Source organism: Artibeus jamaicensis, unplaced genomic scaffold (genome assembly GCF_021234435.1).
Source record: "Artibeus jamaicensis isolate MK-2021 breed Jamaican fruit bat unplaced genomic scaffold, CSHL_Jam_final contig_867, whole genome shotgun sequence".
Taxonomy (NCBI): domain Eukaryota; kingdom Metazoa; phylum Chordata; class Mammalia; order Chiroptera; family Phyllostomidae; genus Artibeus; species Artibeus jamaicensis.
Window position 1 is genome coordinate 2,034,453 of NW_026521995.1, and position 25,239 is coordinate 2,059,691.

At 37.9% G+C, this 25,239-nt stretch overlaps 1 protein-coding gene across 2 annotated transcripts in view; it reads left to right on the forward strand.

Moving 5' to 3' along the window:
* Positions 1–24,530, forward strand: part of PLXDC2 (plexin domain containing 2) — a 416,215-nt gene extending 391,685 nt beyond the window's left edge. For both annotated transcript variants that reach the window (XM_037147415.2, XM_053654762.1), the window contains one exon: positions 15,366–24,530. In XM_037147415.2, coding sequence (XP_037003310.2) covers positions 15,366–15,482 — 117 coding nt within the window. In that variant the 3' untranslated portion in view covers positions 15,483–24,530. The remainder of the gene's footprint in view (positions 1–15,365) is intronic.
* Positions 24,531–25,239: the final 709 nt, after the last annotated feature.

A 25,239-nucleotide genomic window follows, 5' to 3' on the forward strand; every position in this document is an offset into this window, starting at 1 on the left:
GTATGGAAACTTCAGGGGATGGCATGTTCGTCTCATTCATTGTTTTTACCCCTAAGGACAAACACAATGCTTAGTAAATATTTGCTGCATAAATAGTCTCATCTAAAACTACCCAACTGAAACGTCAATAAACAAAATCACAAAATGATAGATAGTTGAAAGTGGCAGGAAACTTAAGGAAAAATCAAATGAGTGGTTCCCAACTTTTTGTATTGTATGTCTCATCTAAAGAGAATTAAAAATTAAACGCCATTTACCTGAAAAACACATTTTAATGCTTGAAAATATAGACAACTTATTAAATTGCACCACTGATGTTGCAGTATTTGATGCATTCAGACATTTTTAGCTCAAATCTTATTGGAATATTGTAGTCAAGTCATTCATAGTATATTTTAAATGCATAAAAGTAATGCCATTGATTAAATACAGCCTCTTAAAAAACATTGGCATATATTTACCATTTATAAAGGCTTCTTGGAGGTTGTAGGCTCATGCTAAGTAGAAAACCACTGTTTGTCTCATTTTACACATGAGAACATGATCGACAAGAGATTGAAAGTGATTTGCCTAATGCCTTAATGTTTGACGATAACAGAACCAGGAACCAGTACGATATAGTAGAAACACAACAGTGCAGAGAAGGCTGATCTTGTCTAAATTCTAGCTTAGCTTACTGCTAACTTTGTGACTTTTAGTCAGTTCCTCACCCTCTCTAAGTAACCCAGCCAGGAATTAAAACCAAACTTGCTGACTCCCAAACAGCCTTCATTTGCACAATGTTAAAAGCACTCTTTTACAAAAAGAGTCATTAGTTTCATCCAAAATTTATTTATTTCCCACTCCTATACTATTTTCTTAAACAAATGTTGGTGAGTTATCCAAATGCTGAAAGGAAGAGAAAAAGAACAAGTAATCTAAATAATTCACAAACCATGTTATCAACCCCTGGATATAAAACTATAAGTTGTACAATAAAACAGTCATTTTTTCTATTAATTAGCATTATTTCAGACATGTTGTTTTATTACTTTATGTCATTTTTTAAATGTTGTAAACATTGGAGTTATTTCCAGGACTGTAACCTGGCTCATATAATAGCATTAAAATGGCTATCAGTCCTTCTTTGTCACTGGATGAACGCCTTATGCTGTTAACTAAACTTTCATGGTAAAACATGAATCTTTGTAAATCACAGTAATGAACATTGCTGGAGGCCCTTGGAAGTGACTAAACACTGACATGTGCCACATGTAATATTATATGAAAATATAGCTATCAATGCATCTGTAATACCTCTGCAATCGATTTTCTACAGCACATATTCCTTGACTTTTATTTTTCTGCTATACTAATGCTACATAGTTCTCCTTCTCAGAAACATAATTTTTTCATTTTAATCCCCAAACTGATTTGACGAGAGATAGTATATATCCAAAGTTCTAAAATAAATAGATCAAGATTCTCAAATTTTAAAAAGGTACATTATTATGAATATTCATTTTTAATGTAGTACCGTAAATAGGTAAAAGATTTGCTATCTATCTTTTACATTTTTCTAACACTTTTCATTTCATTTAAACATAGACAAATTAAACGTGTCATGAAATACCAGTTCAATATGTTAAATGATCTGTGTTTGCCTGGGTTTGATTGATAAGCATTACTCTAAATCTTCAAATAAATGTTCACTCTTGAATTTTATGCCATAACTCATTTTATTGGGTTGTGTCCTAAACTTGTGATTAAATGTGAGTTAAAGGATACAACCTCTTAGGGCAGAAAACAGGTGACTACCATTGTTAAGATCACGGCTAAACAAAAGCTTAATTTGCCAGCTTTTTTGTCTGACCTCACTAAGAAATACACGGATGCTCAGATACCAGTAAGTTTATGAGAACAACCTCTGGAGGAACAAAGGCTGTCCCATTGCTGTGATGGGTGTCACTAACTCACATTGGACTTTTATTAGAACATTTGTGACCAGAGCAGCATTATCTTGTCTTTTAACCAACACTGAACTGGCCTGTATTCTCATTCATTGAAAATTACTTTTCCTCAGAGTAAACTGCCTATCCAACAGCTGGTTATTATTCTGTTTTAGGACAAAACAACCACTTGTGGCAGTGTGGTTCAAAAAAGTCAAGAGATACTGCCAAATGCAGTATCAACATAGTACTATGAAGTAAGGCTACTGCTGAGGAAGACTGGAAACTTCTCAGCTTGTATCGCAGAAATCAGCCCAAACTAAAGCTCCCATTTGTGCAGTGGGAGCTGCATAATTTGGTAGATATGTTTAATATCACAGAAGGATGTAACTAGAGTAAACACTGTCCCAGTTTGCCTAGACTGTCTGTCCCAGTTTATGTCTGTTGTCTGATATAACTGTTAGTAGTTCTCCCATTTACTCTAGCACAAGTCACATAGTCACTCTATGTATAATTATATTTTCCAGTTTATTATATATGTGGACATATAGAATGTAAAAACTTCAGAGGCCAAGTAGCTACATATGAACTCAATAATAAAACAAACATCAAAGATGTAATCAGTGCTGAGTAAAAGGTACTGTCGAGCACTATAAAATTCTTAAAGAGAGAGAGATTGAGAAGATTTCTTTTCAGAGGTATTTGAGCAGAGTATTGAAAGAGTGCTGTGCTATACTTAAGCAAAGAAGAAGAGGAGATGACATTTCACATGGAAGAGAGGAATATTACTTTGCAAAAACATTAAGTCAAGAGAGAGTAAGATGAATTGACTTACTCAACGATACATTAATATCTATGGACAGATACTGAGAATGCCTTTAATGTAAATGGAGGTTAGATGTGGCAGGCGTTGAAGAACGAACCACAAAATCTGGGCCTTATTCTATAGGCAGGGAGAACCAATGATATAATAAAGAAATAGAATTTGAGAGTGGAAGGAGGCTGGAAAAAGCTAAAAGAGTAAAAGAACACGCAGAGCAGAGTTAGAAGGCTGTATTAGTAATTTCTGTATGAGGTGATAACTGAGAGCCAAACTAGGGTGTCCATAGGAGGGATAGAACAGGGCTAATTCAAGAGCCACATGAAAGAAGAGAGAGCTCAGCAATTTTATTTGCATAAAGCTTTGTGTCTGAAAGTACTTGGAATCAATTATCTTTGATTCTCACCTACTTCTCAATGATGTTTATAAATGTAGGCATTATTATCTCTCTCTTCTATAGATCAGTAATTGAGATTCCAAGAAATTAAACAATTTCCAAAATTCCTGTAGATAATTAGTAGTCAAGGTGGGGGCTCTGTCTTGATTCTTCGCATTGAATGTGTGAGGTGAAGAAGAACAAAGGAAAGAAGTATTAAATCTGAGCAACTGTGAAATTAAAGTTTCCAGAGTGGAATTAGAAATGCCAGAAGACAGTTAAGAAATGAAAAAAATGAGGGGTGGGTATTTAGCAGATTTGAGCTGATGGTCAAATTACATTTGGGCCTCCCAGAAAAAGCACTGAGGAAAAGGAATAGATTAAGGTAAGAAAATGATCAAAGTTATAATAGTAGAAGTTGAAACCCAAGAAAATAAAAAGGGATGTTAGGGGAAGGGATCGATTAGAGCATTCATGGCTAAACTTTAGGACACATTAACATTTAGTGTTTATAAACCAGGAAAGGAGATAAGTTGAAAAGTGAAAAATAAATAGACAAGATGTAAGATAATAAGCCATCATAGAAAGGCAGCAAAAGGGATTGAGTCAAGAATGAAGTTTAGGCAGCAGAGTGGAGTGCTTTAGGGAAGTGAGAGAACAAGAGAGAAAAAAGTACTAACTTGACAATCAAATCATTTGTAACCTGCTAGAATGCTTTTTCAAGGGAGAGGACAGGCACCAAATTTAAGGGGGTAAAAAAATGAGTTCGTAATGTAAAGGTAGTGTGTTCAGTCAGACGCTCATCAGAGACATAGTCCTGGAGATATAAATAAACATCAAATGAAGAGTTTTTCCCCATATTGAATGCAGGTATAGGGCAAAGAAACAATGAAATGTCTGCTCTAAGGTACTTGGGAAGAGGAAGAAATGAAGTGACTTCACATCACAGTCATGACTGAGTAGGAAAAACAATTATGCAACAGAGGAAGAATATCTTTTTATCTCAGATAAGAAAGGATGAATACATACAAAGATATTAATGAAGAGAGAGGGCACAGGTTTGGCATCTTCTTAATGGCTTAACCTTCTGTATAATAAAAAATGGGTTTGGCAATACAAAATTGAGTGAGGGCAGCATGGACTAGATGGAGTCCAGAGGTACCCTAAGGATTTAACAAGAGAAGCATAATCACTGGCTTCCCAATCTGGGGCTGTGTTAACCTGAATATGTGGCTTTCTCTTACAATAGTTGGGACTCTGTAGGGTCTAGAATAGAAAAGATAGAAGTTGAGGATTTTTAATAAGAATGGTAGAATTTATACAGGATGAATTGTCAGATATGTGAAGGAACAGAGAAACATTGATTGAACTGGCCAACCATGGTATTCAGACTGGCCAGAAAGTGAGTGAAGTGAATGAACTTTAGAGAGTACTAAGAAGCAATGTTTCATAATCTGAAGGAGCTTGAGGCAGTGCAGTGCCATGAGGTCGCCTGGCCTAGGAGGTAGCTGTTTTGAAATGAGGTAGAATGAGCAATACAGAAGAGATGGACATGAATAAAGCACACAAAAGCAGTGAGTGAAGATTTCTAAAAACCTGGAATGAAAAGATGTGGCATAGATAAACACAACTCACCTTCTCGCACAACCACGTAAAAATTACAACTAAGTTGTAGAACAGCCATCACTCAGAACCATCAGAAATTAAGTTGAATGGAAGTCTGACAACTACAGCATTAAAGAAACCACATCCATCCCAACTGGTAGGAGAGGCATAGACATGGAATGGGCTGCTCCCTCACCTACATGTGGAGGATAAAAATTTAGGAGGGATATCTTGGGAGCAAAGAGTTGCAGCCCTACACCAGGCCCCACAGCCCAGGGTTCCAGTGCCAGGAAGGTAAGTCCTCATAACTTCTGACTGCCAAAACCAGCAGGGATTGACCCAGTGGAAAATACTTCCGGAGTCCCAAACAGTTCCTCTTAAAGAACCCAAACACAGACTTACTCAGAATCATTCCCTCTGAGCTCCAGCACTGGGATAGCAGCTTGAAAGTCACCAGTGGCACACAGGGTGGAACTGAAGTGTCTGGTATCAAGGCAAGAGCTGGGGACAGCTTCCTCCCAGACAGAAAGGTGGGCACAAGCCACTGTCCCTTTTCTGAATCCTCCGCCCACAGAGCCAGCAGGCAGGTGGCATTTCTGAGACTCAGCCAACCTGGCTAACACAGGTTGCCTTTCCTGGGAGTTCCCCTGAGGCTCTGTCCCACCCAACTTACAGCAGTTGACTGTGGCTTTTTCATATGAATGGGTGGTCTTGGCTCATGCTTTAAACTTCCTAAATCCTTTCAAATAAGCAATAGTCAGCTTCACTGCACTCCCAGTTCCCACACCTCTTACTAAGTGGCACCGGGCCCAGTACCAGCAGCAGCCATCCTAAATTCACAGCTTGGCTTTGCCTGGGAATCTCTAAGCCCAGCATAAGTAGCAGCCATCTCAGATTCCTTTATAGCTCAGGCAGAGTGCCTGGGGCAAAGCACTGGTAGGGGCTGACCTTGGGCTGACCTTGGGCTGCACCACCTGGGAAACCCCAGAGCCTGTGCACCCATTGGAAAACTACATATCATGTTGGAGTTCCACCACCCTACCCCTGCACCACTTATCCACAGAGGGCGGAAGTTGATAGTCAGTGGTCATAGCCCATCCTTACAGCCGGCTAGCCTGGGTAAATCCCTCCCATTGACCTGCCAACAGTAACAAGGTTCAACTATAAGAGAATGGTGTACTTAGCCCACCTAAGGGCACACCTCAAGTGCCTATTTGGATGATAGGAGAGGCTGTGACACTGAACCTTACAGGACACCTACTACATTAGGCCACACTACCGAGATAGAGACTCATAGCAGCTCTGTCTAATACACAGAAACAAACACAGGGAGGCTGCCAAAATGAGGAGACAAAGAAACATGGTCCAAATGAAAGAACAGTTCAAAACTCCAGGAAAAGAACTAAACAAAATGGAGATAAGCCATCTACCAGATGGAGAATTCAAAACACTGGTTATAAGGATGCCCAAGGAACTTAATGAGGACCTCGGCAGCATAAAAAATATCCAATCAGAAATGAAGGATACACTAATTGAAATAAAGAACAATTTACAAGAAAACAGCAGTAGAGTGAATGAAGCCAAGAATCAAATCAGTGACTTGGAACATAAGGAAACAAAAAACAACCATGCAGAACAACAAGAAAAAAAAAGAATACAAAAAATGAGGATAGTTTAAGCAGTCTGTTATAACTTCAAATGTTTCACCATTTATATCATGAGGGTGCCAGAAAGAGAAGGGAAGGAACAAGAAATTGAAAATCTATTTGGACAAATAATGAAAGAACACTTCCCTAATTTAGTGAGAAAAATAGACATGCAAGTCCAAGAAGCACAGAGTCTCAAACAAGATGGATTCAAGGAGGCCCACTCTAAGACATACCGTAATTAAAATGCCAAAGATTAAAGATAAAGAGATTCTTAAAAGCAGTTAGTTACCTACAGGGAAGTTCCCGTAAGACTGTCAGCTGATTTCTCCAAAGAAAATTTGCAGGCTAGAAGGGATTGGCAAGAAATAATCACAGTCATGAAAAACAGGGACCTACAGCCAAGATTGCTCTACCCAGCAAAGCTATCATTTAGAATCAAAGGGCAGATAAAGAGCTTCCCAGACAAGAAAAAAACTAAAGGAGTTCATCATCACCAAACCATTATTATATGAAATGTTAAAGAGACTTAGTTAAATAAAAGAAGAGGGTCAAAACTATGAACAATAAAACAGCAATAAATACATATCTATCAACAATTGAATCTAAAAACAAGCGAACAGGAAGAACAGACAGAATCATGGGAAAAGATAGTGTTTTGATGGTTGCTAGATGGGAGGCAGTGTGGGTGAATTGGGTGAAGAGGTGAGGGGATTAAGAAGTACAAATAGGTAGTTACAGAATATCCATGAGGATGTAAAGTACAGTATAGGAAATGGAGTAGCCAAAGAATTTACACCCAGAATCCATGGACGTGAACAATGGTGTGAGGATTGCCAGAGGGAGTGGAGTGTGCTGGGTGGAGTGTGCTGAGGGGAGAAATTGGGACAACTGTAATAGCATAATCAGTAAAATATAATTTTAAAAAAACCTGGAATGAATCCTACAAATAACATCAAGGCTGCAGTGATGGGGAGTTGCATTCTGCCATTTGTCTTTATAGCCAGTCTGCCCAGAAATTATTTCTGATGACTTGAGTCCCAATGAAGGTCTCTTTTCTCAAAGCTCATAGCATTTATTTTCAAATGCTTTCAGCAGATACTTGACATTATATTGAGCAATCAAATCTTTTGTCTGCATGTTTTTAGTTTGTACTGCTGGCTAGCTCCTGTTCAGGCATTTGTATGGAAATATCTTATTTTACCTAAACATACTTTAAATGCCTTTAAAGTACTTTAAGTTCAGTACTGTGTTTTGTTATCTAGGTATATAAATAGAAACTTTATCAGCTGACCTAGTGCAGTTATTCCCATATAAATACGCTAATAGTGGCTATCATCAGACATTTTATGTTACAAAGTAACCAGTAATGGACTGAAGTCAAAAGAGGAAAATAGAAAGTCAAGCGGATAGCTCAGCACTCAAGAATCTGGATACTATGGCCATTGTTGGGCATAAACCACAGAAGAAGTTCTGTGAAATTCAACACAAACACTTACTGTGAGTCTCCTTGTGCACAGCACTTTGCTAGACGTGGTAGGTCAATAGGAAACCAAGGGCAGGACCCTGGGAGCTATCTGCCCCAAGTGCAGGTAATAAGGGAGTATACTGTTTGTAGAAAGTGGTAAAATGTTAGTAAAACTGTCTACTTTAAGGTTAGGGTTTCATTACCATAATGTACCAGAAATTCTACACAGAGCAGTTGTGCTGATCTAAGTTCTAAAAAGTTGATGCAGTTACTGTTAAATCTGACTGACAATACATATGTAAACTCCAGCTTAGCACAATTTTGTTACTTAGCCTTCAGTAAACATTGTCTTCTGAGTGGAAGTTAAGTCAGAGAACTCCCATTACACACTTGGCCCTGACAATAGATTCGGCTGTATGTATTCATTTAGAGAATGAGTTCATGAAGAGTCTGGAATCCTGCCCACTTGTTTTAGGCTCAGTGGTTACTTTAGGCCATATGGTACTACATATATCTGTGTTGAAACAGTAGATTTAAGATAAAGAATGGGAGCATCGTGGTTGTAAAGATGAAGAAACAAGACCGACTACAATTAGAAGGTACTTCAACTCTATTTTTGCAAAGAGCAAGGCATTCTGTGATCCTTCTGGAGTTCATCCATTCGGCATCTTTTTTACCTTTTTTTCAAAATTATGTTAATTCATTCTACTTCTTTTTTGTATGGTAATTTTTTTATTTATAATGTTTTTTACTGGCATGGTTATAACCTATTAAGTGCAAAACAGGAAGAATTTATTTTCTGGTCATTATTTTTTTCTGTCTTCATTTCTTTTCTGGTCATTATTACTATTCATTTTTATGATTATTACCAAAAGTAGTGCTGTCTTACAGTGCAGGCAAAGGGTACAAAATGGGCTTTCTCCACATGTCACATAGCTTCAGTGCACCACTGCCATGACAAATTCAGAGTCAAACAGAATATGGCATTTGACTGCAGGCCATAGACAGACGCCGTCATAGGTATGTGCCGCTTACACAAACACAGTGTGTTCTAAAATGGGACCGGGGGTATGGAAACACTGCCAGGACCCATCTGAGACAGTGCAGGGAAATGAAAGTTACTTCTAATCTATAGTTGAAAAGCCAGAAAGCTTTCTTGGAAATAAGATGAAATGGATAGTGTTTGAATTAGTAAACATGACGAAGTAAGTAGGAATCCAGGCGAGGGCAATAAACACAGGCAGAGGCTCAGAATGGGGCATTTGGGACACAGAGATGGAACCAAGAGAAATGTGGTTTGACAGTGGCTCTCAACTGTCCCTGTGCATTGGACCAACCTGAAGACTTTTTAAAAAATACACCTGCACAGTCCACAACCAGACATCCTGAATCAGTTGGCTAAGATGGGTGTCAGCGTCAGTATTCTGTTGTTCTTTGTATCTCCCCAGGTGATATTATTTTCAGTCAGGTCTGAGAACCACCATGAATGAAAGGCTATGAAAGAAAATAATGGATATTGAATGTTTGAAATATGTGATTTAAAGATGTTTCTCCCCTCCCCAAAAAGATGTTTTTTCACACATTAAAGAATTTGTACTTAAACCCTGGCTGGTGTAGCTCAGTGGATTGAGCACGAGCCTGCGAACCAGACAATCGCGGTTCGATTCCCAGTCAGGGCACATGCCTGGGTTGCAGACCAGCTCCCTGCAGGCCAATTCCCAGCAGGGGACGCATGAAAGGCAACCATACATTGATGTTTCTCTCCCTCTCTCCTTCCCTTCCCTTCTAAAGATAAATAAAATCTTTAAAAATAAAATAAAATAAAATGATATGAGTTGAATAAATAGAAAGTATATTTTTAAAAAAAAAAGAATTTGTACTTAGCAGCCAGTGGAGAACCACTTAATTTTTGTTTGGAGAATATTTTAACTTTCAGAAAATCACATAAATCATGATGGTTTTGTTAATTCCAGTTTATAGGCATTCTCTACAGGCTTTGGGACAATATTCATCTCAGACATGTACCAACTCTGGTTATTGTAACTGATTCTTAAAGATCATACCAGGGCAGTTCTAGAATGAAGGCAACATAGCAATGACAAGTAGTAACTAGAGGCCAAGAGAGCGGACAGTCAGACAACTTCCACATGGAGAAGAGCAACCAATATCAGATGAGCAGAAATGCATAAAGGAACACCCAGGTTTCTTTGCATGTGAGTTATTGCTTGGAATTCCTGGACACTCCACAAGACAGATGAGTCCATTTGAATTACTCTTTTTAAGGAAAAAGAGAACTACAATTTATGAGGCAAAGTGGCAGAACCACAAAGAGAGAGGAGTAGTTTGTTTTAATTACATTGCAAGTTTGCCTTGGCCAGGACCCCAAAACATTGTATGTCCCAATTGATAAGATTGTCAAATAAAATATAGAACACCAGATAAATTTGAATTTCAAATTCAAAATGAGTAAATTTTAGTACCAGTATGTCCTATGTATTATAGTTTTAAAAAATTACTCATTGTTTACTTGAAGTTCAAAGGTAATTGGTGTTCTGTATTTTGCTAAATCTGGCACCCCAGACAGACATCTTGTTAAGACTGAAATAACTGTCAACATAGAATAAGGATACTAGAGAATAATTGATATTTAAAGGTATAAGAGGAAAAATCCCTTTTCATGAATAAACTTTATCAAAGCTAAAAACACAAGCATTAACCCGGTATACTACATGTGCTCAGTTGCCATGAAGGTCCACAGGAGACACAAGGAAGGTCAAAGTTCACTACTGTACCTTTCACTCTTTGAAGAGACCGTAGACAAATCGCCCATCCTTGCTCTTCAGAGAGTGTAGTATGGACCAGCAGCAACAGTATCACCAGGGCCTTGTTTGAAATGCAGAGTCCCAACCTCCCCCCACACCTAATAATGAGTCAGCTTGTGCATTTTAACAAGATCCCTTGTGATTTGTATGCACAGTCAAGCTTGAGAAACACAGGTTTAGTTCTGTAGTTCCCAGAAACATGCTTTGGGAAGGTACAGGGTCTGCAGGCGCACTCACAGCCCAGAGAGAGTGTGTTGTAGGGGCTCCTCCGTCACAATGAAGGGAGACCGACTATGCAATCCTATTTGGGCTGCAAGGTCAGATTTCATTGGAACGAAGGGTCTGTGACTTAAACATTTTTTAATGAAAAAAAGAAAAGTTTAAAAAATTATAATCTAATTCACTTCATTTTTCAAATGGAGAAACTGAGTAACAAAGAAAACATGTGACTTTGTCTAAGTCCGATGCTGGGAATTGACAGATGCCCTGTAAGTCTTCTGAGTCCAGCTTCTTTCCACTTTCCCAGTGTTAATTGAAGAAAGCACAAAAACACCAGAAGTCTCCAGCCAACTGCTTGTCAAGTGCCCTCATGCACCACAGGTGTCTTCCAGCTGGGCTTTGAATTTCAAAATTGGTGCCTTTTCTTTACACTCATGCCTAGTAACTTCCTTTCAAAGCTCATCTAACCCAACAAAAAGCACTGTCTGCTTCACTGCCTGAGAAGCCTCCAGCTGCAGTTTTGTGTACACTGCTAACTGAGGGTACCCTGCAGATTTGTTTACGGATATGTCAGCTAATTATCTTGCCACCAACCATAGAGATAGATTTGGGTGACTGTTCAATTAAGAGTATGGAGGAGTAATTAGGGAGAATACCTGATTGCACAGCCCACTCCAGTGCTGACATAGCAATGTGAACATCGACTTTCTAACATGATTAATCACGTAAATAACTCTCCGACATGAAATTAGAGATTACCCACGCATTACACCCACTAATGTTTTAAGGCATTATTTCCTGAACCTCTGTAATAAATTATACTACATTCTGGTTTGGGTTTTTCAATTTCAGCACATGTCCTGCTCTGTAAGAAACTCATCCTGTGCCCCTATCAGGTTCTGCAGTAATTTGATTAGCAGTTCATGCCAGAGCCAGACCCCAGGTTTCTAGATCCTTCTGTCCATGGGATAGATGCCTCACATCATTGCATCAACATTAAAGAGTCTTCTATAAGAACCAAATATTCAGTCGTTCCTTCACTGTCATAGGGCAGCCCCCATTATTGTCATTTATAAGAAAATCAGAAGTTGTTAACAGACTCTTATGGAGAAAAAATGTTGATTCTCTTCCTTTCCTTTATTCTTACCTTCATCTAGATGTGTTTTATTGTGTAAATCACTGCAGGCACCAAAAAAAAGGAAAAAGAAAAATCTTTAAACACCTGAAGATCAACATAGAAGAGCAATTTCAGTTAGGACTAATTTATATAAATTTCCCTTAAATTTAGGAATCTTAAAAGTTTGTGGAGAGAAGCAGGAGGGATAACAATCAGAAGAAGCAGCACCATACAGAAAAATTTGTAATCATTATTTTTTCCACAACACTAAAGTCAATGATCTCGGGCAAGCAGGTACAAGAATCATACAAGTTTAGAGGACAAACCCTTAAATAATACTTTACAAATGAGGAGACAAAGGTTCAAAGAAATCAGGTGATTTAAAGATCACATATAGTTGATTTGTATGATTCACGAAAGTATTCTAGAAAGCAAGCATAATTTTGGAAAAGTTATTGTTCTTTGTTTGGTATCCTTAGGGCTAAGATGGAGATATCAAGGAAATGTAAAAGTATGTAAAATTAGACCAAATGTTTAAAACTGCAGTTGCAGTTGTATGAATTTGTTAGAATCCATTATGAATTTTAAGATACTATTATTGAAAAGCTCCTTTTTTTAAGCTAGGCACAAATAAAAGAGTAATATTGAATAATTTTTGTAGCTAGATTATATCTGTTCTATTTTGTTCAACTACAGAATGTTTATTTGAAACCTATATCAAATTTTGCTTTCCCATATTTTCCTCACCTTTCCAACCTACATTGAAAATCACTTTCCCCCAAAATGATTTTTATCTTCTGTATGAACCAGAAACTATATTTCTTTGGTCATATGTCCTTCAAAACAACATCTAGCACCTTACTAGATATTCAGGTGTTTTATAAATAATTTGTGCATTCTCTTTGCCCCCAGTAATTTCACTTCTGAGAGTTTATAAAAGGAACTAATAAGAGATATGCTTATCAGGTGAACAGCAAAGATATTCAATGTAGCATTATTTATGTTGTCAAAATATTTGGAAAACTACCTCAAATATTGTTGACTATATAAATCATGATTTAATGATAAACAATATACTCTATAGACATTGAAAATAATTTTGTTCATGAATATTTTTCTGTGTGTACTTAAGTGGAAAGTAAAGGAGCTCTTAAAACATGTGCAGTGGTTTCGTGTTCCTAGAAGTGCGCATGAGTGGTATATGCCGATAGTTGAACCAAATTGTGAGTGCTGGGATCTCTAGTGATTTTCAATGTTGTTCTATGTCTTTTCTACAATGAATAATAAAAAAATCAGGAGAATTTTGTAAGGCTATGTAATTAATTCAGAAAATAAGTTAGTATTGTGTTAACAGAGGAAGCTTCACTGTCCACATGTTTGTACTTTATGTTGAGAACTTCTATGATGAGCTTGCCAGGTACGTAAGCATTATCATTAATCCTGCAGTCTTTCCAACTAAGAATTATTAACTTAGTATTTCTGACATACTAACAGAATACTGAAGTTGCTGATAATGTTACAGTTTTAAGAATGAAATAAAAATGGAACTACGCTCACAAATTTCAGATGAGCTATACATAACCCACTGACTTTTAAGAACTAGTTCTACAGTGGGGAAAATGAACTTTGGAAATGATAAACGTTGTGTTAAATCTTGGCTCTGCCAGTTGCCAACTTCACAGGTTTGAGCAAAAGCTACTGGGTTGTACAGATCAAATGAGATCCTCTATGTAAGATGCCTAATAAGCAGGAAATACTGTGAGAACTTAACAAAATATAATTTTCACAAGCATCATCATCAATCTTCTTGTTATCTGTGCCTCTTGCTAATGAAAAATCACCTATAGCACAATGTCTTTACGTGCTGGGCTGTGCTGGTGCTGGTCCACAGGGCCACACTCACCAGCTCGGACCCGCAGCCCAGGTGGGCCTTATAAAGGCAGGGATTCGGAGCTTCTCTTGACTCAGAGAAGGCCTAGGGCCGTTGTGGCTTCAGAATCCCCCTTGTAGAGTCACTAAAACCAGAGTGGGGGTTATAAATAGTGAGTACAGTGGCATGTTGGTGTTTTTCCACAAACAGGAGTGAGCATGGGCTACAGGTCTGTCTCCTGAGAGGTGCTGTATATTTCTATTGATGATGATTTTTTCGGTTCCAACAGACACACTATTTTGCTGCCTAGCTCTTAGTTTTAACCTGTTCTCTTGGAAAATAAGGATAATTCAGTTCCACTTACCTCATGGGACTTAATTAGCTATTACATATAAAGTATTCTGACCACATAATATTATATAGACAGCACATGATGTTATTAGAAGGCAGAATGTAATTACCTTGATTGGTATTTTTTTTTTTTCAGAAAGTAGGGCTAATGCTCATTCCTACCTGATTGGAAAATTCTTCTACAGCCAATAATCGTTGACACTGGAATGTAATTAGCAAATCTAGAAAGTGGCCAAATACCAGGGTATCTACACTGATATTTCACATTTTTTCACTTTAAAATTCTTTAGATACAAATAAACTTCCTTCAATACTTAATACCTTATTTACTTCAAAACCGTAGGCAGTCTAATCAATAGAATAACAGTTTCTAGTGTCATTATGACCGTGAAGTGCATGTTAGTGTGTCTGGTACCATAACTTGATGATTCACTTCTTTTGTAAATCACTGGGGGCTTGTTGGATGGAGGGCATGCCAGGGACAAAGGCACTCCTCTGCTGATGCAGATAACCTGCATTTTAGGACTTGTGTCTATATGTGCAGTTATTTGGTTTATAGGGTCAAGCTGGTTTGCACCCTCTGATGTTAGATTCAGTTTTCAGGGCATGACAGCTTTTAATTTCAAGGCACAAAAGTCATATATGTAAAGTCTCAGCTTAACAAATAGTTTCTTAAGATATTAAGTGATTGTTCTTTTAGTTTATTCGCTAGAAAAATCTAGCACTTCATTTGAAATATACCTCTAAGTACCCTGCAGAATTTCATGGTCTTACATTTTGAGTGAATTCATGAATAGAGGTAAGTGATGTCACTATTGACATCCTAGAGAAAAGAGCCAGCAGCGGCATATTAAAAAGACTTTTTTTATTACAGTTCATTTTTGCCCAGTACTATTTGGGTATGTACGGAGTCTTTAGGACATAAACATGCATAAGCCATAAAGCTTGCCTTTGAGAAGTTCAATCCCCCAGGGGCAGGTGTGGCAAATGGACTGTCACCTAAGAGGCGCTGAGAATGCCACAATGGGCAGCCAGGCCTGGGGCTGTGTGGGTGTGTAATTCCAACTGTGGTGGGACAGATATAGTTTTCTTCTGATGACATCATCACCCTGGTGTTTATTATTTTTTCATTTTCTCTTTTAGAGACGCCCGAGCAGATGGCCTGCGATGAAGTTTCGAAGAGGCTCTGGCCATCCTGCCTATGCGGAAGTTGAACCAATGGGAGAGAAGGAAGGTTTTATTGTATCAGAGCAGTGCTAAGATTTCTAGGACAGAACAGCACCAGTGCTGGCTTACAGGTGTTAAGACTAAATTTTGCCTATACCATTCAGACAAACACACACACACACACAAAGGAGCCCTAAGCTGCTGTAACCTGAAGAAAACAAAATTTTTGGACAAGCCCCACCCAGGAAGGGTACAAGAAAATTAAAACTTACACAAGATACTATTTCCCACTGAACGTAGAATTCCCTAGTGGCATCTATAGTTCACTCAGAACATCTCACGTGGACTTATCAGAATTATGACAAGATTACAGTGCCCTTGGCTTAGGTGCAGGGTTGTAAAGGGATCGAGAAAAAAATACTAATAACACAACTTTAGTTCACAAGGGATCTATACCTTTGGTTCAAATATTCTTCTCCGATGTCTCAAAGATAACTGTGTTGCAAAGCCTGAACCCTTTCACTCAAAAGAGCAATGATGAATGTTTCAAGACTGCTGAGAAAAATAGTTCATGCGGGAGCAAAAACAAACACAAAATAAGACATTTTCTATCTTTTTTCATCAGCCGTGTGGCCAAAGGATCATGGTTTTCCGGTCTAGATCTACCTGTTCCAACAAATTCATTACTTTATAGGATGAATCTTTTATCTGCACAGGAAGTTTAAACTTTGCTTCCCCCTTTCTTGTTAATGAATGCCCTTTCTGTGATCTGGGACAGAATTTTCAAACCTTTAGCCAAGGTTCAGGAAAGAGAGAGCAGCAAATGAGGCTTTCCAGTCTCGCTCCTCAGAATAAAACTTCGGATTTGTTTTACGAAACATGAAGTCCTATGAAGCCACAATTGCTCTTGGCCAAAGGAAACAAAAGGATGAGTAGCTCTGTAATCATTTTTGAAACAATAATGTTAAGAGATTCTAAGTCTATGGGTATTTTTTTACTTTTTGCCATTTCAGTACTAAAGGCCCATTGCATTGTCGATTCCTTTTGAAGAAGCCATTCAAGTCAGCATATCCCTGGTGATAAAAGGAAGGAAGGAACCCTGCTGAATCATCCAGTAATTTTCTTTAAAGCACATAGTAGTTACATAAATATATATATAAATATATTTTTGTTTATAACTAACACAAGGCAGGCTCTTGTGACTCTTAAGAGTGCATTTTGTCATCAAGACAAAACAAATGCAAGGTGTGTTACTGCATACTTCCATAGAGTTGTAAAATAATCCTTAATATTAGAGTATTTTTATGTCACTTAGCAAAAGTGGCTCAATTGGTTGCAGTGCAGAGCGTTCTCCTGCCTATTTGAGCCACCCTTTCATTTACATCAATCCCTTCCCTCCCCGGCTAAACAGAGCAGATGCCAAAAGCTCCTTACATGGAGCCATCATTTGCCCTATCATGAATATCCAGATTTTGAAATTTCCCCCTGAACGAAGATAGAAAAGAAAATCGTTTGAGGAGGAAAGTGGTTAATATATATACCAAGCTCCTAAAGTTGAAAATTCAGGTACTATGTGTACAATTTCACCAACATCTTAACCCATGAAACTTACATCCTGCGCCAAGAAGCTGTTGGTTTTTGTAGCGTACAGTGTCTACCATTTGCAGATTCGGGTATTAAGAAGCAGAGATGTCTTCAACAGCACTTTACTAACAGATTAGCATCTCTACACAGTGTCTACAGTGAATGACATCAGGTTACTAACAGTATCATATGTATATTCACACTTGTCTAACAAACTAGTGCCATTTTCCATCACATATATTTTGCTTTACATTTTTAAGTACCTGGTGAAGGTGGTAATTATTTCCCTAATCTACTTAGTTAATAATTTCAAGAAAAAGATGACAAGCAAGGTGATTCAAGGATGTGATGACAATCTCTCTGCTGTAGCTTCGTTCAGTTTGTATGAAATATCCCAACTTGCTTTTTTGTGGAATAGGTTTGATCAGATAGAGGTAACCTTGCCAATGACCTGCCGAAAATGACTTGCCAATGTAACTGGTGCAACTGGTATTTTACAAAGACATAAAGGACACATAGACGATTCCTTTTAGGATAAGATGATGCTTCTTTCACTAGCTCTTGTGATAGGTGTGGCTTCTAATGGCAGTTGAGTGACAGTTATGTGAATCCTGCCTATATATCCAACTTCTTACACAATTCTTTGAAGCAGTAATGTTATCTTTATTCCCTCCCATCTTCCCCTTTTGATTCAAAAAAATTGGCAATTTTGTAGAAAAACATAAAAGCCTCTGAATTGTTCAGTGAACTAAATCACCAAGTGGTGGGGACAACTTTCTGGGAGGAAAAGGGCTGCTGAAGTGTGGGAAAGCTTCCTAACATAACGAGGAGTTAAAGGTAGTAAGATGTTTCTACTGTATATGAATCTTTTAGTAGTAAGGGAAAGGCTGGCTGAATCCCTTTTCTCATGAAGCTTTCATTTCATTTTATGCATCTCTTGTTTTGTTCTTGGTGCCCATTTACTGAAAAAGAAGAGCAAGCATACACAGTGTTTCTGGGAATTCAGAATAGATGCTGATGCTTTGAACTTTACATATATTATGTACTAGAAAGAGCACATCTGTATATTGAATTGCATAATAAACTATGAATAGAGAGAGAGAATAACAATTTTAAAAATTGAGACTAGCAAGGTACCACATACAAACTTCTGGAGAAACCAGGTAAATAGTTCTATACAGGAAGTTAGCTATTTCATCTTAGTTATTTGTAAAAACTACATTCAATGATTAGATAAAGGTATTAAAAGTCAAGAAAAATATCTTAAGCCAATGAGATCTGTGACCACAGTGTTGGTTTGTTTATGAAGGATTGTACTTCAGGATATACTAATAAATAGACAACTAAAGATAAACAATAACCTACAATTAACCCCCAATTATTATTTTAGTTTGAGATATGTAGGGCATTTGATAACCTGTCACGTGTAGCTTCTAGAGCTAGGGTGTCCAATGTTATATCCACTAGCCAAATAGTTATTTAAATCTGAATTCATTAACATTGAATAAAATTCAGTTCTTCAGTCAAACTAGCCAGATTCAAGCGCTTAGTAGCCACATGTGGCTTGTGGCTACCACATTGGACAACACAGAACATTCCCATCATCACAGAAAATTTTATTAAGTGGTACTATATAAGTCTTTCGGTTCATTTCCCTCTTCTTGAAGAGAAAGGAAAAGGTGGAAAAAGAGAAGATTTAGTAGTTCTTGGCTGTATCTAAAAATTTTGATCTCAGAAAGGCACAATGGAATCCTGAAAAGAAGACAGCTGACCCAGCTTTGAGTTTCCACTGTTATTTTGACAGATTCACTTTAATCTCCATGAGTTGCAGTTTGCACTCTGAGAAAATAAAACCATTTTTATTTTATATTCCTTTCAATATTATTATTATACACATTGACTAAATGGAAAGGTGTACTGACTTTTAAAGCCTGACGTCGTGCAACCCGAATAAAGCACAGCTCCTGGTGCAGTACCAGCACCATTTGTATCCAGAGGAAAAAGTGTCCACCAATCCACACAGCATTCAAAGACAATCAGATCAAACACATTTCTTGAGAAAATGCCAAAACAGAATACATTCTAACCAAACAGCAAAACCGCCTAAGTTTCTTTTTCCTCACCTCAGCATTTTGTGTTTCTGTTCCATCTGCGTGACATCCCTCCCAGCTGCCTGTCCTCTCCCACACCGAAGTCCCCTGTGTTCACCCTTCCACTGGCTCTGTTCTTTACTATGTAGTCACTTAGCCTCTCCAGTTTCTTCTGATTCTCCAGTTTATTCTCCACAGCAAAGGGAGACCCAGAAGCTGACCAGCTGCTTCTCTTTAGAAGGAAATACCTCAAACACAAGTACCTTTAAATATTTAGTTTATCCCTGTAACACAAATGTAAGGGGCTGTCACATTAAAATATAAATGTGTGAAACTTAATCTTAATTGTAAAAAATTGCAAATGAAGACTATACAAAATGAATAAAATTAATTTAAATTATGCTAATATACAGATAATATATATTCTTGGGTTAGTATAATATATTAAGTTTGGGCAAAAAAATTCTTTATGTTATTTCCTCATTCTAAAAGAATATAAATTTAGTGATGCCCCTAGGGTCTGTTGTACATCTGAGGAAAACTTCTGCGAGAAGCCATGTTGTAGTTCAAGACGCTCCCGTTCCATGATAAGAAATGAATATTTAAATAAGACTCACTGAAAAGTAGAGCCTGTGGTTATGATTTCTTCCCCCTGTGAAATCTTACTTTACTTTGCATTCCATCAGACATTTTTCAGGTATTTTATTGTGTCGTGCTCCACTAATTTCTAAGAGTTGCTCTGGTTTTTCTTTCTCATCCCTACCCCGACTTTGGGCTTCGGCATCTGTACACCAGAATCATGGGACGTCATCTCATTCAACTTCTTGTTTTCACAGGTCAGAAAACTGAGGCCTGCTGAGAAAAGTAATTTCCCCATTGTCTGAAGTGGGTCTTGAACAGTCCTATCAGGTTATTTCTATTCTCATTCTCCTGCCTACACCCCTTTGTCAGCACAGCAGGCCAGCCAAGCAGGCACAGTCCATCTCAGAGCCAGCTTTGTTCGCAGTACGCCTGACTGCTCTGTCTTGCGGGACAGGGGACCAGTCTTCCTCTGTCCTACTGCTGCCTCAGTAATGGTGCCATTCTTTAATCACCAGTGATTTCAAGTTCTAGTTATTACAGGGTGTTTATTCGCTTCTTAAACTATCTAAACGTTATTGCCCTAAAAAGGTTTTGTTAAGCAAATATGAGCTCTGTGGGATTACCCATCACATATATAGTAATATTCCATTGTGTTTGCAAAGCACTTTACACTTTACAGAGCACTTTGATTCATTCCTGTAACTGTTTATTCATTCAGCCATTCAAACATTTATTGAGCACCTCCAGGAACCAAGCTCCTGTACTAGATCTTGTAGTATATGAGTATAGTAATAAATACAAATAGTGAGAGATCAGACATGCCACTGATAATTGTAGTATGGTGAATCCCCAAACACAAGTTGGCAAGTAGGTGCAGTCAATACTGTTACCCTATCTGATTTCCAATCCCAATTTTCTATTTTATTTAGATAAGGAACTATCAAGAATTTTCCCAAAGAATGTTTCTGGAACGTGGTACATCAATGCACACACATCTGTGCTGTTTGCTCTATTTCAAATGACTTCTTAATATCATTGATGAGAAAAGTTACTCACTCAAAGTTGTCCCAGACCCTGGAGGACTTTTCAGGCCACTTGAATTCTTTTTTGACTAAATATAATAGTTCACTTTTTGCACCAATATTTCTGTTGTGCCTTTGTGAATTATTAACCTTATAATTTTAAGGTATTCCAGAAGCACCAGTGGATCAAAGAAGCATTTGCACTTTAGGTGTGTGTGGCTGTGTGTCATTTATTAGACTGTCTCGGGTGTTCTCAGCCTCAGCACTACTGACATTTTGGAGCCCACTGTTCTTTGTTGGGCAGTGGGGCTGCAAGCTGCCCTGTGCATTCGGCTGTTTCCAAGTTTCTACTAGTTCTGTTAACTGTATGCCAGAAGCGCGCTCTCTCGCTCTCTCTCTCTCTCTCTCTTTCTGTCTGTTTCTCTTTCTTACACACACACAATCTAGTTGTGACAACTAATATCCCCTAGGGTGGGATTTGAAAATCTATTGGATTAGCTAGTGAGCTTCATTTTTATCATAGGTAGGTTTTTATTTACAATAGGACTGGAACCATAAACTCTTTGCATTAAAAGGGATTGTAAGTCACTAATTCAGTCACATTCCAGAATCACCCTTATCTATTGCTCCATCTTCCAGTTCTACAAATTTACTGAGCAAAGATGGAAAGATTGGTAATCTCTGGACACTTGGGAATTGACTTTTTGGTAGCTAGAGATAAGGCTGTTGGGCAGTTTGGTTTGCTGCAGTAGCAGCTGCGGTGGTGTTTGCTTCAGTTTGTGGGCTTGGTTTCACAAAACTTCAGTCTCAGAGACTGCTTTAAGGAGTTTTCATCTGGTCACATCACACATCTGCAAATCTTGTTCCTTCATCTTTACATTCAAAATGTGCAGAGAAGCCAAAGCTTGGTGCTTCTAATTTTAAGTATATCTGGTGAGTTTTCTATTTCTGATACTGATTTTTTTTTATTGTCTCTCTATGGGGAAAAAAAGAAAAAACCTTTTCACTATCCCAAGTAACTGAAAATTAGAAGTTTCAGATCAAGCCAAAGTTTCTACTGATCTGATGTGCCTTATGTCAGTTTTCTTGTAGGGTTAGTGACTTCCTATGGATAGCTCTGAATCCATCCATTAGTACTTGTATCTTTTCTACACCAGTTAAAACACTTGGTGAAGTTCTACAAAGCCTGCCTCTTAAGAATTGTCCCACAATTAACAGCAACCCCTCCACTGGCCTATCAGGTCTCTTTGTATTATTTTGCTAAAAGCCCAACCCAGACTTTGAAAGCACTCATAATTATCTACTACAAGTCACTAGTGTGGATACACAATTGAAAGCCCTGATTACGAAGTCAAAGGGTATAGAATATTGACAGGCACATCCAGAGTGAGCTCTCATAAGACAGTCGCAGAAATCAGAAAACCATAACTTAGAGGGCCTCAAGTGTGTATATAATTCTCTACTCTGCTACTGTCATACCAGACGAAATGGTACTACATAACATTTTAGTTAAGTGGATCTTCAATTTCAACTTAAATTGTAATGCAATTGCCTAACTATTGCCTCATAACTTCTAATCCGTTTAGTGCCCTCTGTTCTCACCATGACTATTGAAAAGAAGATGATAATTATGACAATAAAGTTATAGAATTTCTTAAGTCATTTCTCCATAGTAGTTTATGAGATACATCATCATTTGCTGCTTAATGTTAATTCTTGTTCATTTCCAGATCATTATTCACACTTTAAGCTTCAATGTTACTTTAAACTCAGAATAAAAGGTTGGAAAAAACAATGCAAATCATATGCTGGTACTCATCATTTTCTAATTTCTAACATTTATTAACATTTGAGAATTACTAAAAAAAATATTCTAATGAAATACAGGAAAAGTGTTGAATGGCAGATAACGACATGTTAATTTTGAAGCACATTCTCTTTTCCCAAGCATTACCAAAAAATATATTGATGTCACTCATCGTGCAGCATAAGCCTTTTGTGCCTACAGAATAGACACACAGAATGAAACTAATTTTAGAAGTTTGTATGTGGGGAAAGATAAACATAAAAGTGGGTGGATGGGGATGATTCACAGAAAAAATAAAGATCAAAATACGCTATCAGGCAGAGTTTCCAACTTCCTCTGAGCAATGTGCACATAAATATTCCATTAGGACCAGCTCGAATTTGGGTCATTCAGATACTGGGGCACAAATCCTGCAAGTTATGCTAGAAACATGTGACGTACAGAAAGTAAAGGATGCCCCCAATTAGTTGAAAACTTGGCCGTCATTCACCTGTTCCTTTTCTATAGCACTGATCCGATCACTGAGGTTTTTGCTGGAGGGACCTGGGTTATTTACGATCAGGTAATGACCAAAAAGAGACTTCCCATTCATCTTACTGTGGCTTGCAAACCACATTCTTTGGTTTCTTCATACCAGAGACCATGTGGGAGCCACAACACACAGGCAATTTTTTTAAAAAAAGTAATTCTTAAAAATAAAATAGAATAGCTTCCACACACACACACAAAAATTATTCTTTAAAGGAAAAGCTAGAAAGGGCACTTTTAACTGTGGACCATAGCAGGATCTCTGTGAAGTCTGACCATCTCAGGACAGACTCCAAGACTATTGTCTAGACATAGTAGTGGAATTTTGTGATCATTTTAACAGTGTTTGAAAAAAAAAAAACATGCTCAGATTGTCATATTTGTAGCAGGGCGATAAAATCTCAAATTAAATGTCCTCCGCCAGGCTACTTGGAAAATACCATTAAGTAAAATCAGAGCTTCCCTTGCTAAGAAGTGATTTCCCTAAAATCACTTTAGGGAAATAAATTAAATTTTTTTGTTCAGATATTTTGTATATATTATAACTAAGTCTCAGGGGCCCTAGCTGAGAGGAGAAAGTCTTTCACAGGTTGGTCAAAACAAATCTTTCATTTGCCTCATTCGGGGCATTTAGACAGTGCCTGGGAAGTACACTATTTTCAGAGGGAAAAAGAGACAGCCTTTTCTGCATGCCAGCTGGGATCATGGGAACTCCCAATGCCAGGAATTTACTACTGTTTCTGGTAACTCTGCTTGTAGCAATTTGAAATGTTGAAGTGTGAAAGGAGAAGCTGGGCGCCCGGGGGCTGTCTGTGTTTTATGCCAGTTGCACCAGCACACAGAATATTTGTAAATGCATTTCGAAGTGGGTATAATTGTAGCCTTTGTCAGAATCACAAAGCCCACGGTGGTGCTGCTGAGAGAGAACACTGGGGGGAAATCTGACCCTCTGAACCCAGTCAACCTCAAACAAGGGGGGAGGACCGTGTGGGTGATGAGCACAGCACATAGCAGGTTTGTTTCTCTTTTCCAAAGCCAGTCCATCCATCAAATCAAGGACATGTCTTTCAGGTGAAGATTAATTTTGCAGGAGTTTTCCAAAACTTCATTTACTACAGGGTTTGGAAAACTGAGTATTTTGCATTTAGTCCAGTCCTGTGGGCATCATGTCTGTTTCCTTGGCCATGTCAATCAGATGTTCTGGGGCTGCACTCAGACAGAAAATAACGTCTGCACACCCCACAATGACCTCATGCTTGATGTACCTGAACCTGCAAATGTAACAATGACTGTATCTGAATTTGCACTAATGGTGTCTGGTAGCAGAAGAGATGTGATCTTTATTGAAATCTACTGTTTAAATTCAATAATTCAGATGCTACATGCTTCTTGCTTCTTTTCACTGTAAAAATGATTATCTAAGTTTGAATGTATTTCCTTTCAGCCCATCAGTTTGCCATCTCTCTTTTACCTGGAGGTCCTATGATTGCAATAATTCATTAAAGGTTCCCTTACACAGCTTCTTAAACCAAGTTTTTTCTATAATTCTTCTGGTTCTGCTTACAGTATGTGGGAAATCTTTTTTTTTTTCTTCTGAGTAATGGTTTTATAAGTAAACCAGTGTATCTATTGACTGCCATGGTGACATCATTCATCTTTAAAGGTCTGGGGGTGGGTGGTGGCCAAATGTTACCTGTGTTCTCTCTGTTGAATGCTAGTTTCTGGATTAAATCATGTTTGATTTTGTTTTCCACTTTCAGTTGAAGTAAGCAAATTTGGGATCTTAGAAGACAGAGAAGGGAACAATTTGTGTAATACTGCTGTCATATTTAACTACATATTAAAAACAATAAATGATCATTTTGTTTTAATTTCTTAAATATGTTTACCCTAGTGTTTCAACATACTTCTGTTTCCTTTCCACCATTAGCTTTAGAGACATTTTACCTATTGTGAGATAAAAGTCAATGAAGTGTCCAGAACTACAGGCTAGTGACGAAAATCTTTTTTGTTCTAAACCTGCCCTAGTTTGGGGACTGACACCCACTAGCATGAACTGTAGAAAGTGAAGGACCTAGAACGGCATAGATGCCACTGCCTGAAAGCTTGGCCCCTACCCACAAGCCACAGAGCCCAAATGTTGAGTCGTCAGAGAGGTGGGTTTTTAGGGGCCACTTTTAATCCAACTACTGGAAATCAAGGAGTTTCAGTTCAGCTCTTGCCTCTGTCACTGGTCT